Raw genomic sequence first — 15,829 nt, 5'->3', positions numbered from 1 at the left:
TATAATGGAGTTCGGATATCATTTTAATTCCCAGTTCTGTCACTTATTAGATAATTAACTTTGAGCAAGTGACGGCTTCTTTCAAAGCCTTATTTTTCAAAAAGGTGACAGCAATATTCGCTGCACATGAATGACATTTAAAAAGATAATGGATATATTATAATAAATGGTCAATAAATGTTTGTTCCTCTTCTCTCTTACTTCCTCTATGGGTGATCTCCAAAGCTCATTTAATCCTAACAAAAACAAACTACTATTCCAATGTTATATATAAGGGAACCAAGAAGAAGCTAAGAGACTTTACCAAGTCCACACACTGGTGAATAACAATCTCTGACCCCCTAAAAAAAATGCTGTTTCTTTGGCATTAGATCCACATAAAGAAGTCACCCTTCATTGAGCTAGATGAATAAGCAATTTACTCCTCTATAGACCATCCACTCATCTGAAATCAGTAAGCATTGGAGGAAGTTGCCCTTTATTATCTCAGTAGAGAATGTAGTCATGCAAAACAAAGGCATTAACTTCCCCTTCTCAATTTCACATGAATGGAAGAGAGTTTACATATTTCTAGCTTAGAGGAAAATATGAACAACTACTTTGAAATAGAAGAGGAAGGTAACTAACTGAACATTTGAATGAACAGAGAAACCATTATTACTTTGCTTAGTCTGGAAACTGGTGAGAATATCTATTTATAGATAGTTTTTTGTTACTTACACAAGAAAATTAAAAATAGGAATTTAAAAACTTAAACAATATATCCAGTTTCTAAGCAAAATCTTATCAGTGAGCTGAATGCACTGGTGAGAGAAAGCCGGCCTGCCTGGAACCATGAGGTGGAAAAGTACAAGGAGCAGGATGGAGGCATCATCAGTCTAGGTCATTCCAAAAGGGTCAACCACTTGAGTCAGCACCCCAGGTGGGTTGAAATCTCAAGGAGAGCAAAGAAGTTAACAACATTCAAGTTTCTAGGTTAAACGTTAGAAATTTTTATGGCATTTTCTACCCAGGCTACTGTTCTTTAACGTGGTCTGAGTTTGTAGCCTGTAACATTTTTTAGTCGCTAGCTATCCTTCTGAACCTCCAGGAGAAAGCAATAAGGATAACACGGACCATGCCCTGATGCCACATAGCATGCTCGGACAACGTGGTGGGTGGCACTCCGGAACCCAGAGTGGCGCTGGTTTCCACTGAACCACGTAGGGAAACAAAATGTGAAGCACATGCCTCATCAGTACTCAAATCGATCAATATTCAACTCTTTAAATAATGTATGAGTGGTTCATTAGACTTTAGTCTCATTATGACTGCTAGCAGAAAGCAATGCCGCCATTTTCTTTTATCGATAGACCACGCCTACCACCTATGGGAACATGAATACTCTCATAGTCATTAAAAGAGAATCTTAGTTGGGTAAAAATTTTCCATTTCCTTTAGGTTTTTGCCTTTAGGGAGAAAACGCTGAAAAGAAGAAATGCTGGTTAAGAAAGAAAGAGGTCACGGCTTTGAACTTCAGTTTCCCCGTAAGGAAGACAGTGGGACTTGTGCCAAAGCAAGGGCGGCCCAAGATTGACAGAGGACTGTTTAAGTGCAGGAGAGAAATAATTGTTCTTATCTCATGGAACAAAAATTTGTGTACATTTAATACCAGACAAGTGATTTTTCGTTTTGTGAGCACAAAGGAGGTGCTTTTATACATATAGTTAATTTCCAGTAATAACTATAAATGTTTACATGAACTTGACTCGAAATTAATCTGTGTCAGTTAAAATCCTAAGCTTTTTAAGAAGACAAAAATCAAGTGTAAAACTTGATGTCTGGCACACACCAAGAAGCAAGAGGAAGCTAACAAACTCATTCTTTGTATGATGAAGTCAGGCTTCCTGTGAGGGACAGGGCCAAATATAACATTTGTGAATATGTGAACTTCGTCCCAAAGGGGGATCGAGGAGGAAGACCGAGGAGGGTCCATTTGTTATCCTTCTCTCTAGCACAGGATTAGGCTTGTTACTAAAAGTATGGGGGTATTTTAGTTTCAGCATGTTGTATTTTTTTGAGGAGGAAGATTTTCTTTAAACCCCAAGAATTTCACAGCAATCATTCTCAGAAATCAAATCTCGTAGGCAAAAAAGAAATGTTTGTGTGATTCTAGTGAAGCCTCGTTGTCAGGTACTTGGGAAATGTTATTTCATGATATGAATAGTTATTAAAAGGGCAAATTTCCAGCCCTTCCTTTCTTTCACTTCAACTCAACTTAACTGAAATCTTGCTGTTTTGACATTGAGAACCTATGCAAAGTTTTACTTCTAATGAAATATTCTCATTAATTTCTTGAAACACTACATTTTACCTGGGAACACAGAAATGGAGATCTTCTAATCACCTCCCCTCTTTTTTTTTTTTCAACAGCATCTTGGTTTTCTTCCAAGGAACCACACTACTTGCCCACTGCATGGGTCCTTGGCTCCACTATCAAACCAGCCATGTTTTCCCCTGGCTTAGGGGCGGGAGGACAGGCTGACTCTCCCAAGAACCTATCCCATGATGGAAGGATGAAAAATAGCTCCAGTCATTTCATTCCAAGGACATATTTTTTTAAAAATGGTCACTAGTTCCCAGGGACCTGTATGCAGGGTGTTCCACGATTCCTATCCTTTCAAAACTTAATTATTTAACATTTAATTTTGTGAGCTACTTCATTACCTCCAATACATTTTTGGCTCAAATTGGCCAGAGAACAGTTTCTTTTATTTGGCACCAGAAATCTTACTGGTCAAGATGGAGCAGTATGAGCACTTAGAGTGTTTTCCCCTTCAAAACATAGTTTAGGTTGCCATATCAACGGAACGACATTATATTTATTAAGTAAAAGATCTTTAAACAGCAGAGGAGTATTTGACTTATTTTTCCAAGTGATCTAAACAAAGAACCTTGGCTTTTTATCTGCCATTTTTCAATTAAATGTTTTGTCTTAATGTTCAATAAATGGGAGAAATTAATAGCTGAGAGAAATTTACTGTGTGATATGCTAGAGGGGTCTTTTTATCTTGCTTAGAATCCAATTCGTTTTAATTTCATAATCCATTATAAAGATACTGAAAACAGAAGTAAGGAAAATATTCTAACTTCCAAACATATCTGAGTACTAATAACAGCAAAATAATATGTGTACGTGTATCAACACGGAGGTCTTTATGAAGTTAAACCCTGATGCAGTCTCCAATGTTATACACTTTGAGTCTCTGATTTTATACATTTTGAGATTTTTAAATGACAGTTACTTTACCTTCAGTGGTTCTTTCTTGTAACCATTCAAAACGAACATTGCTAGAACCAAGATTTACTGTGATATTCTGAGAAAGTATTGGTGCCCCCATTCTACCACGCTATACACATTTTTTCCCTTACGGCCAACATAACATTACTTTTTTCTGTGTTCCAGTTCATGTAACAGCTTGTCTTGAAAAGAAGATGCTGGAGGAATCCAGGTATAAACAGTTATTTGAGCCAATGTGGGTTCACATTCTCTGGAGAGGGGAAGTTCTTCATAAAGAATTACCTGGCGAGACTAAGTGGTAAAGCATAGTCTGCCGATTAGCAATTTAAGAGGAGAGAGTTAATTTCCTGTATGCCTTTTAATACTGACTGCTTTAGTTCTCTATTGCTGCTGTAACGAATTATGACGATGTGGCTTAAAACAAGAAAAATGTATCATCTTACAGTTCTAGAAGTCAAAAGTCTGAAATGGGTCTCACTGGGCTAAAATCAAGGTGTTGGTAGGGTTGCGTTCCTTTTGGGAGGCTCCAGAGGAGAATCCATTTTCTTGCCTTTTCCAGCTTCTAGAGGCTTCCCTTGACTTGAGGACGCCTCCATCTTCAGAGCCAGCAATCACTGGCCAAGTCTTCCTCACATGGCATCACTGGCATTGGTTCCTCTACCTGCCCCCTCCACATTTAAAGACCCCTTGATTGGATCCGAATTGGACCCACCTACATAAACCGAGATAATCTCCCTGTTTTAAGGTCAGCTGGTTAACAGCCTTAACTCCATCTGATATCTTAATTCCCCTTTGTCATGTAACATTTTTAAGTTCTAGAGATTAAGACAGGAACATTTTTGTGGGAACATTATTCTGCCTACCGCACTGACTTTTTTTTTTCATTTTGTGAATAAACGTGACTCTGAAAACGTCTATACGAATGTAAGGTTTGAGAATAATTAGTGTCAGGAGCACGTCAACACACCTGCCATTAGCGAAGTACTTTATTGAATATCAAACACGTTCACAGATGGCTTTGCAAATTAACGTCAAAACTGGCCAACTCACAGGAACTCACTACTATGTCTGCTTTAAAAGTAGAAAATCAAATAAAGTAATTCAAATTCTTTATTCTTCGCTCAGAATCAATCATGAAAACAAATAGCGTCATGGTAGAAATAAGATTCAGTTTCTCAAATGTCTCACACACTAAAAACCAAAGCCAATGACACCTGAAGGCTTTTCTTTCTGGGATCTCCTCCATCTTCCTTCTTGAGAGTTTCTCCAGCCCTCACTTCTAGGCCACTATACTCTCTCGATGTTGTTTATAATTGCTTTTTGACACGTTCAATCATTCCTATTTCTTCCTTTAACCTCTTAACTGTTGAGATCTGCCAGATTTCATCCTCGCTTCTCTCCGCTGGGCCATCCCTCTCCAATTCTACCCTTAACCCATTTCCTGTGTGCTCCGAGAATACTCCTCGTGGCACTTACAGCTGCAGCATTAACCCCGAGATAACTCACGGGTCACAGTCCTAACCTTACCCCTAAAGGCTGCTGCAAAATATCTCACTTTTATTATTATTTTCACATCGCTCTAGTATATCAATAGGCTTTGGAAACAAATGACATCATTCTATTTATAGCATTCTGTTTTAGCGGTATTTCCATTTACAAAATATAATAATCCCTGATCACTGAAAATGTCAAATCCTAGAGGTTCTGTTTTGTGTTGTTCTATACTTTGAAATTTACCACGTGAAAAAAAAATTCTTAAATATTGATCATCATATAATGTTACATTTCTGTTACATTAGGATTAGAGACAAGTGCTGTTTACAAATAACCCCAAGAACAGTTTTTACATTTTATTTTCACATTGAAAACAAGTCCGATTTGCTTCAGGCTCAAAGAGCGTGTTTACGTAAAATTAAATGAACGCTAGCAGCGAGCTGCATTTTTTTTTAAAACCGGAAATGGGTTAAGACCTAAAATATCCCTATACTCTAATCCCCAAGTGCGACACAATTCAGATACAATCTCCTGCCCCAATCATTTTTATCTAAGCTCCAGACCACCAACTATCTACCAGACAACTCCTCCGGGATGTCCCATCACCACCTCAAGCGCTACATCTATTTGTCTAAGATTGAACTCATTATCTTCAGCTTCGAAGACCTGCTTTGTCCTTCATTCGCTTATTAATCTCTTCACCTAGTATCCACTATGACTAAGGCATCGTTCTATACTGGAGATACGGACACCGAAGAGAGAACCACTGTCTTTAATGAGCTTAGGCAAACGGACGATTATGACACAAAGATGCAAAAGCAATAATAGCACATGAGTTGAAATTAAGGGCCCCATCTACTCGGCTCTCCAGCAAGAAGCCTCAGAGTCGTCTTTGAGGCGGCAGCCCCTCCTTTCCCGCTGTTGTGCTTCCCATGGTTTCACTCACCTAGAGTCAACCATGGTCCAAAAACGTTAAGCGGAAAATTCCAAAAACAATCCCTAAGTTGTAAATCGTGCACCGTTCTGAGTAACATGCTGAAGTCTCGCGCCATCCCAGGACATAAATCATCTCTTTGTCCTGTGCCTCCAAGCCGTATCCGCTTCCTGCCCATTAGACAGTCGGTAGTCATTTCAGCTATCAGATCAGTTATCAGAGAGCTGAGACCACACTCATGTATCTTTTATTATGGCATATTTTTATGATTGTTTTATTTATTATTAGTTATTTCTGTTAATCCCTACCGGGCCTAATTTATAAATTAAACTTTATCATAGCTATGTGTATATACGGGAAAAAACAGTACACATGGGGTTCAGTTTCCACTGGGCATCCACTGGGGGGTCTCAGCTCGTATGCCCCGTGGATGGGGGGCACTACTGTATTCTCTCTCTTTCAGTTCCCTCCGCATCCAATCAGCAAACAAGGGCTATGTCTTCTACCTCTTAAATGTTTCTTAGATTCATTCTCTCCTCTCTATTCCTCTCCCTACTTCAGGGCCTCGATGCTTATGTTGTGAACGACTTAATATAATCTTCTAATGGTCTCTCTTGCTTTAGTTATTCTTATTCTTCAAACCCCTATGAGTCACAAAGATGTGTATCAGCAGTACTGCCAGCGAATTCCTCTATAAAGCAGAGCTGTTTAAAATTCTCCACGATCTGGCTCCAATCCGCCTTTCCATTTTGGCTGCTGCCGCACCCCCCAAAGACTTGTATTGGATTTGCCTGCTTCTAGTTCTGCCTCCCCAGTGGGCAGTACGCTGCTGCAAGGCAAAGAGCAAAGTTTCATTCAGCTTTGTATCTTGACACACAGTGTGTGCCCCATAGAAGTTAATTTAAAACAGAATTTGGCTAACAATGTATTTCTGGTAGGAAGCATCCCTGAAAGTACCCCCAGAAAAGCTCTGTATGATCACTGACTCCAGGAAGGACCATTTCTGAGTTAAGTTAGTCTGCAGGACTCCGTAATTTGCCTAGCCTTGGTTCTTAAGGACCTGTATCCTGTGTCCCACAGCTTAGAGGATGAGTTAGCTAGAATTTCTGCGATCACTTTTCTAATTGCCAGAGCGGAAAGCATTATCAGTGCAAATCAGCAGAATTTGTCTAGATCACTGATCCCTTTGTGTTGCATGAAGTACTGAAAATACAGTCACTAATTCCCAGTGTTTTAACACCATTTGAGCGAGCAGAGCCAAGTTCCATTCCTTTCTGAACAAGTGTGGGTCACCTTTAGGCACCTGGGTACAGTGGTTCTTGCATTTGACTTTTCTACAACCTTAAATTCCAAGCATTAAACATTAACACTCCTAAAACAACTTTCCTTATCACATTTAGACTTCCTTGCTCAGCTGAAGAATGACTATTGCAGCACCAAAATTTCTATTTCTGCAAGATTACCATGTTTATCTAGTGAAGTTGCTTTGAACACTGACATATATTATGCACTTACTTTGTACTTAAATGCATTTCTTCGGTAAAGGGCCAGATAATAAATATTTTAGGCTTTGTGGGCTTTGTAGTCTCTGTCATGACTACTCAGTTTTGCTATTGTGGTGTGAAAGCAGCCACAGACTTATGTAAACAAATGAGCATGGCTGTGTTCCAATAAAACTTTATTTAAAGAAGGCAGTGGGCCAGATTTGGCCCATAGGGGGTAGTTTGCCAGCTCCTGACGTACTTTATAAAAATTAGTGGAATTCAAAAATAAAAGTGTAGATCTCAATAATACAATAGTAGATTTCAAAAACTATGATTAAAATGAAGCTAAAAATAATTAGAAACACTTAAAGTGACATGTCAGCAGCCTCTGTCAGACCTCTAGTCACCAGACTATATGCTCAGTTTTTAGAGAAAGCAAAATTAAGGACCAGTATGAAGCAGGAGAAATATTTAAGAGACGCTCTATTTAAGAGACGTTATTTAAGAAACATGACTGGAATACACATATATACACATTATAGCTCCTTATTAATAGAACTGATTAAATCTGCACAGAAGTAAGTTTAGAATAAGCTGTTTAACCAACTGGCATAAAATTACTATGCACAGTCACTGGAGAGGTTGCAACCCTCATCAAAATTATGACACATTTCTATAATGTAAACAGTTGGTAATAGGGAATACTGAGTAAAAGCAAACATATAACCCTGCCTTGAAACACAGTTGAACTAGTGAAGCACTATTAGGTAAATAAAATGAAAAAACAATAATAAGAATCAACATGGCTAGAGTTCCACACCCTAATGATAATCTTAAAATTTTCCATTACCTTGAGCCCGGACAATGATGCAAAAGAAAGCAATTGCCAAAAAGGTGGGAAACAGCCAGTACTGCATCTTGCACTGAAAGATCTTCATTTTATTTCCTGCTTTTCACATGGGGTGCAGCAGCCGTCTGGAAACAGAGATCACACGGGTATTTTAAAAAGATTGAAAAGAAGGTACATATCTGTAGTCATCTAGGACAGGCAAAGAAGCCAACATGGATTAGTATTAGGAAGTAATTCATTCTCCTGGGGCATCATTTATTTCACTCCAGAAAATAAACTGATAAAGAAAGATGTTTGAAAAGATGCTGCAAATGGAGAGAATGATTTGAAATATTTGGGAAGGAAGTTCAGGAGGTATTTTGTGACTCTTGTACGGCATAAATTACGCAGTGAATTTCCCAGATGGGTAAGTTCCAAAAGTTTACCTAAAATGAACATTATAACCAGACAGTCATAATTTCCTTGCCAGGAATGTGCTCCTCCAGTATTTTTCACACAAAGTTAAAAGTCCTGCTGTCGCCTTATATTGCCTACAAAGTAAAGATACATAGGACCTTTCTTCTGGTAATCAAAGAGAATTTGAAAAACCACTTTATGCTAATATTAAATCACTATTCGGCTTCCATTTTACTGGGCTAAATAATCCCTAAACTTTCCTTATAACTTTTTTTCTCATATGTGTTTGTCTAAAACTTCCAACTTTTCTTTTTCATTGGAATATCAATAAAAGAAGAGTGATAAGAAAAAGAGAGAAATTAAAAAGGAGAAAAGTGGAGAAGGGAGGAAAGGAAGCAGGATGGGAGGGAGGGAAGGAGGGAAGGAAAAAGAGTGAGTGTTCAATATTAACTTAAAAGGCCGATCTACGAATTGTTGACTGCAATTCTATTATAAGCCATTATAGAGTCTTTTCCTCAGAGATTAAGACATCTCAAAAGTTTTTCTATCCGGGGTATTTTTTACGTTCATATAGTCATCCATTCATCCATTCATTTATCCCCCGATATTCTTCCACGAAGGTTCTGAGGCATCATAAATAAATATAATGTGTAAGGTAGAAATGCCAGATTTAACAAATAAAGACACAGGATTCCCAGTTAAATTTTAATTTCAAATAAATAGCAGTACTTTTTTTTCAGTATGTCCCATGCAACATTTGGGATACGATACTTTTTTAAAATTATCATTGTTTATATGAAATTAAAATTTAAGTAGTGTCCTCGAAATCCTACAATAAGGGAAAATTTGTTAAGAAAATAATACAGTAGTGAGTAAAATTAGCAGAAAAATCTATCTGGTCCTATTAGTAGATATGACCTTGAATTTGGCACAGAATTTATGAACCAGCAATCCAAGAAAGAAGGAAGCAAGCTAGGTATTTTCTTAATAATTCTTTTATTTTCCAATTACAGTTGGCACACAATATTATATTAGTTTTGGGTATACAACATGACAATTAGACATTTATATATCTTACAAAGTGATCACCCCAATAAATCTAGTACTCATCTGACACCATACACAGTTATTATAATATTATTGACTATATTTCTAATGCTATAATTTAGATACCCATAACTATTTTGTAACTACCAATTTATACCTCTTAATCCCTTCCCCTTCTTCATCTGATGGTGAGAGAGAACAGAGTTAGTAATATTGTTATAAGTTTGCACAATAACAGATCACTATATGTTGTTTTTTTTAACTTTCGTGTAATTATAATGGTTCCAGCTGAAGTCATACTACTTTGTTAGATATTTTAGTAACTTAAACTTAATAATGACACTAGTTTTGAGCAATTGTTTATGTTCTTGAACAACAACAAAGACAGCAACAGATTCCTTCTCTCTAACTCCTAAGGAACGAATCAAACACGAACACTCTGTTACATGCTAATGATTTTTCAAAATGTTTTAAACTTAAAATGTGTAGAATTTTCGCTATTATAGGTATACGTCTTTAGTGGCAAAAAAATAATAAAAACAAATCAATTCAAGTTACCTATTTGGAAATTAAAAATTAATATGATTGATTGCAGGATGCGTAAAAATTGGATACTAATTTTCTTAAGAAACAAAAGTGGGATTACTATTCCAGGTGACATTTATCCCCAAGTGGAAGAATATAGATTTTAAACAATTATTACTACAGTAGTATTTTAAGTCACATTAAATTCGTCTAATATTTTCATACTATTACCACTTCAATAACTTTAATAAATCCAGATAAAATCCCATTGTAGCTCTGGATTATACCTAGTAAACTGTAAGCTACCTCTTAGTTTACAAAGCTTGGGAAGAGACTCGTACCCTCGCATGTTTTTTTAAAACAATCCACATTGCTTATTTAACCCCAGGTAATACTTTTTAAATTGCTATCATGCTACTTCTCCCAGTTCTGGATACAATTCTTTTGAGGGAATGTACAATGACCCTTCCTTTGAAATAATACAACAATCTAGGGAGGCACATGTCAGGCAGGGTAAGGTTGGAGCCAGTGCTGGAAATTATTTTTCAAACAATCCTGTTTCAATCCTTTCAGTCTAGAGAGGGTAATGGGAATATTGGATGAAGTGGGTGTTGGGTCCTGTAAGAGTCCTACTACTCTCAGGTTCTGTGAATGGAATGGGTGGGAGCATTAGTACAGGCTTTGAGTCCTAACTATTGGTGCTAAAGCTCTATGGACACCCTTCGATGAGCTTCCTAATGTTTCTGTCTGGCCTCTGCCATCCTTGGGGGCACACGGGACCTGGCTTTGCTAGTGACAGCCACACAAAGCCATTGGCTCATCACTGGGTGAGGAAGTGTCAAGGACACTGTAGATCTGAGTCAAGGCTATCCTCATGATTTCTTGTTTTATGTAAAACTATAGTTATCTTGCTTTCCTAGTTTCCTCTAACTTCCTCAAGGCCTTTCGTTGCTCTTAAGAGGATTGATTCCTGATGACCCTCATTTTGGTCCAGTCCAGAGTCATGCTTGCTGCTCATCTTTTCATCTACAGAATATTGAACATATAGAAGGTGATGTCCCTATGGGAACACTTTGTTTCACAAAGGGCTTTTAGGCTTCCTTTCCAATGCCATAGTTAGAAAATGGTCGCCAGCTCCTGAAACTCCAAACGTGATCTTCTGCATGTTTGACTCTAACAGGGTGATGGGCTCTGATGCTGATGCTGGGGTGGAAAACACATCTACATCATCACTGGTGCAAGCGATCGCTTCCTGAACACTTCGCAGAATGAATTTCTTGATGATCCTGCGAAAGGGCAGCTCACTGAAGAGGATGTTTACCATGACCTCTTTAGCTGCACCCAGTCAGGCCTCAGAGCTACTTAAGCAGCACTGAAAAGCTGCCAAACCAGTGTGCCCCAGGGAGGGCCATAGAACTCACAGCAAGAGGTCCACAAGATGGCACTGACTTGTAGACCACCACAGCTTCACCTGGGAAAGCTGCCCTTTGCTGCAGCTTGCTTTCCCAAAATTCTAGGAATACGGACAGAACATTCAAGTCTTTGGAGTTGAGAGTCAGGTCTCTATGAGCCAGACATAAGCAATGATGCCTCTCAGGGATTCCAGGGTTCTGTCCATCTTGGGTCTGCCAGTGCAAGCCTTGCACAGAGCGCTCTCCTGCCTGAATTCTTGCAGTTCTGGACCGAATCTGTGCAACTCATTGATGCACTGGGTTACCAAAGAATCCCTTTAACATCTGCAAATCAGTATTTCTCAGTCTAAAGATCACTCGGTGGACCCTCCTCCCAGGCTCACTTATTTTTGTTGTCTCCACATAATATTGTTTTTATATAATGTTGACTGTGTATAATTTTGTACTATATTAATAATCAAAAGTAACTAATAGTTTTCTTTAAAGGTTTGGGTGTCAAGATTCTTCTAGCTTCACAAAATACGTTAGAAAGCTTTCCATATTTTCATTGCTTATGTAATAGTTTAAATAGCATGAGAATGACCTGTTCTATGAAGGCCTATGAATAATTGGAGTGAGAAAAACATGGGCATACTTCCCCTTTATTACAACTATACAGAGACGTAATCGACATACAATAAACTGCACATACTTAAAGTGTACAATTTGGTAAATTCTGAATACATATATAGTATGACATATTTCCCTTTTTGAAGCTAATCCCACACAACTTTTTAAAATTTTTTCTTGTTTATACATCTAATTATATTTTCTACTTCTTGGTCCTAGCTTGGCTATTTTCCCATAAAGTTATTTTTTATCTTAATTTTTAAATTTATTAGCAGAGTTGTATGATTTCTCAACTTAGAGTATTTCTTTTCTGGTTATAGCTTCATTATCACTATTAAATTGATGTTTCTGACTTCTCTTTTCTCTCCAGAATAGATAAGCTATATATTTGTCCAGAATGCATTTTTTTGAAGATAAGTTTTTTTTACTTGCCAATATTATTTTTTTATTCCTGATTTATTTCTGCACTTATCACTAGTAATCGCTTTCTTTTTCTTTTCTGTTTTTTTTTTAAGTTGCTCTTTTTGATATTTTTTTGTTGAATCCCGAATTAAAGTGACATTATTCCTTATTTAAGGCTATTAATTTTCTTCAGAATATCCCTTGGAAGCATCATATAAGCATTAATTTACTTTTTAACCCAAGAGTTATTTCAGCGAGTGTAGCAAAGCGTAATTCTATGAAACTTCAAAACAATGACTCATGCACTTAAACTTCTGATATTCTGGTTTATTCTAGAGTAATATAGTGTATCCAGAGGAATAAATATTTGTATGTCTTTCAAGCAATCACTCTTTTGTGTTTCCAATTTCCACTATGCTGTACACCTGAAACTAATATAAAATAATAATGAACATCAATTCTAACTGAGAAATAGAAATTAATAGAGTTAATCTATAGACATGCCACCTTGAACACGCCCGATCTCGTCTGATCTTGGAAATTAAGCAGGGTCGGGCCTGGATAGTACTTGGATGGGAGACCACCTAAGAATACTAGGTGCTGTAGGCTTTAAAAAGTATCTTTAAAGAATTAAAAATTTTTAAAAATTTAAAAGGCAGATGAAATGCTTTGACAATCACATAAATAATCAAGCTACGATCCTATAATAAAATTTTAAAATATACTCATTTGTGTTTAAGGGTCCAAAAAATATCTTTCCCTACCAGCCTACTATAACTCCACAATGCTAAGTATTAAAGAATATTTCCTTGGATTAAGACACATACTGGGAGCTCCTTAAAATTCCTAATGTAACTGACAGCACATTAAGTGATATATATAGTGTGTGTATATATATTATAATTACATATTATATTTTATTATAATGTATTACATAATTATATATATTAAGTGATATGTATGGCATTTTAGCCTGATTAATTTATTATAGATTAGTAAATCATCCATTAATCAGAGCATAGAAGAAATGAGAACAACGATGAGTTAATTTCAACGAAATACAGGAGAAAAGGCTCTGGGACATCTCTAGAACCCTAATCCTACAGAGACAAGTAAAAGGAGATTTGGTGGACTATCTAAAGGGGTGTGAGTAATCTTTAAGTAAACAGAAGGCAAGACTACAGGAGATTTGAACAGATAAGGGGGCAGGTTGCAGCCTTTTCACAACCAAGACATCGATAAATCTGCCTGTCACCCAGAAAGCTATCCAGGACACCCAAAGAAAACCACAGCAGCAGAATTGCTTCGACTCAAAAGAATATGTATGTATTTCTAAGATTCTATTCCCCAAGTGTTATAACCACAGTTTCCAACCAGAACAAGTCAAAGAGAAGGAGAGGTAAGAAAACAGGCATTTTCTTTTTGTCTTTTTCTCATGAATTTTAAGATTAAAGGACTTTCATCAGATATCATGTTAATATAGGAGAAAAAATTCTTTAATAAGCCACAATCCAATAGCCTTTCTCTGTTCTCATGCAAGCACTACAATTCCTGTGTCCAGGTGTTTTAAAGCAATGTTTAAGACACACCACAGTGGAAGTTAATCTGCATTTCATATAATTTAAATAAATTAGTAAGTAAATAAATACTACCTAAATGTTGGCAACTATTTTTGAAAACTGAGTATTATTTATTATAGCCATAGTTTATCTTTAAATTCTTCCTTTTTCGTTGTTTATTTTAAATTAGGATGAGTAAAGCCACATTGGGAGAAGTGAAATTTTAGTTTTCCCAAGGTTTTCTGCCAACTCTCCAAATTTTTGGACAGTGAAATAGGGGCAAGAAAAATCCCAATTCCTATTAAAGTGCCATGACATTGCTTAACATTTACCAAAATGTCAGAGTATAATTTGTTGAAATTTTGCCCAAAAGCCTGCACAAAATAACTCTGCCTTAATATTTTTTTGTTTTTGTTTTGTTTAAAACATTATGAAAGAAATAGCTACATATCTCTGAGTTCAGAAGGTATAAAACGACTTGGGTAAAGTTGATCATGTTTAGTACAAATTTTCTCAAAACACTGTCACAATTCTGTAATGAGTAACTTAAAACTATTCGTGTTAGGGTGAATTCACTCTTCCTCTACTTCAATATATTTGTTCTACCTAATCTCACTTGTACTGTTGAGTTTAATTGGGAGCAAAGGCTCTGAGTCCCACTCATTTTATCAAAATTCCTTAAAATATTTATTCTAAAGTTTCCATAAACCTTTCATACATACACATGTGCACACAAACACACACATACACTCACTCACACACATACACACACTCGAATTTTGGATAATGTTCTATTCCATCAGTGCCAACTTACAAAAAAACCCATACACTTAAACAAAATTGTCGCTAGCTATCTGGCCTACCAGGCCCTGAGAGAGATTATTTATAGCATTGCAATTTTTATTCCAACAATCACTTATCAAGTGCCTTACTATATAACCAAAGCTCTCTACCTGGTAAGGAAGATACTAAAGTTCATACTATATGATCCCTGTTCTTAGTCAGCTTACTTACAATTGTACTGAAAAGGAAGAATGCAAAGCTAAATGAACTTAGTATAAAATGGAACAAAGAACTAACACAAAGTGGTGATATAAACAGAAAACTGGGAGTTAGAAAGGTAGTGCTACCAATAAATTGCTAAAGGTCCTTAACTAACTGGTTTAACCACTCTATGACTTGGTTTCTTTATCAATAAAATGTGCAAATGGATATCTACGTTATAGAATGATTGTGATCATATAAATAATGTCCTTGAAACACGGGCAGCTCTCAAAAAGTTCCAATAGCATGTTAGCAACAAGTTAAAAGAATGCAGAGGACAGGAGAATGATAATAATCAGTGAATTTGCTACCTGGGTAGACACTAAAGGAAGAAGGAAAATCAAGAAGTCACATCATCTCCCCTGTCATATTGAGGCTGTGAGACTAATTTGGTATAAAGAGTTAGGCAAAAACTAAAGCTCAAGATAATGACGGAGGCACAATATTTGCATGAATAAACAGCTTTAACTTCTCTAAATACATTCTTATCCATTTTTATCATTTTTCCAGATGACAGCTCTATATTGGTTCAAAATAATCAACTGTATGGAGATGTGGAAGTTTGACTTAAAGTAGTTCACAGACTTAGAAAAGGATTTAGCTATTCTAGTTGACAAGTTCATGCAAAGAGTTTAAAGAAATGAGAATGTTTAAGCAAGTTTTCATTAAGCTTAGCAAAAATAGGAAATGGAGGTGCATAATGGAGGTCTTCAAATATTTGAAGAGCTTTCATGTGGAAGATAAAACAAGACTGTTTTGTGCAGCTTCTGCAAACAGAACTTGAATCAATGAA

General features: G+C 36.6%; 1 protein-coding gene and 2 pseudogenes across 4 annotated transcripts in view; 1 reads left to right on the top strand and 2 right to left on the bottom strand.

Moving 5' to 3' along the window:
• The window catches only part of COL14A1 (collagen type XIV alpha 1 chain), a 184,600-nt gene that overhangs the window by 158,894 nt on the left and 9,877 nt on the right, over positions 1-15,829 (bottom strand). For all 4 annotated transcript variants that reach the window (XM_016156518.2, XM_016156509.2, XM_016156528.2 and 1 more), the window contains one exon: positions 8,043-8,167. In XM_016156518.2, the coding sequence (XP_016012004.2) occupies positions 8,043-8,130 (88 nt within the window). In that variant the 5' untranslated portion in view covers positions 8,131-8,167. The remainder of the gene's footprint in view (positions 1-8,042; positions 8,168-15,829) is intronic.
• On the bottom strand, positions 10,504-12,892 carry LOC107516647 (annotated as a pseudogene).
• On the top strand, positions 12,924-13,042 carry LOC118612106 (annotated as a pseudogene).

Source organism: Rousettus aegyptiacus, unplaced genomic scaffold, assembly GCF_014176215.1.
Source record: "Rousettus aegyptiacus isolate mRouAeg1 unplaced genomic scaffold, mRouAeg1.p scaffold_m13_p_15, whole genome shotgun sequence".
Lineage (NCBI taxonomy): Eukaryota > Metazoa > Chordata > Mammalia > Chiroptera > Pteropodidae > Rousettus > Rousettus aegyptiacus.
Note: the sequence above shows the minus strand (reverse complement) of the source record. Positions and strands in the feature narration are given on the sequence as shown.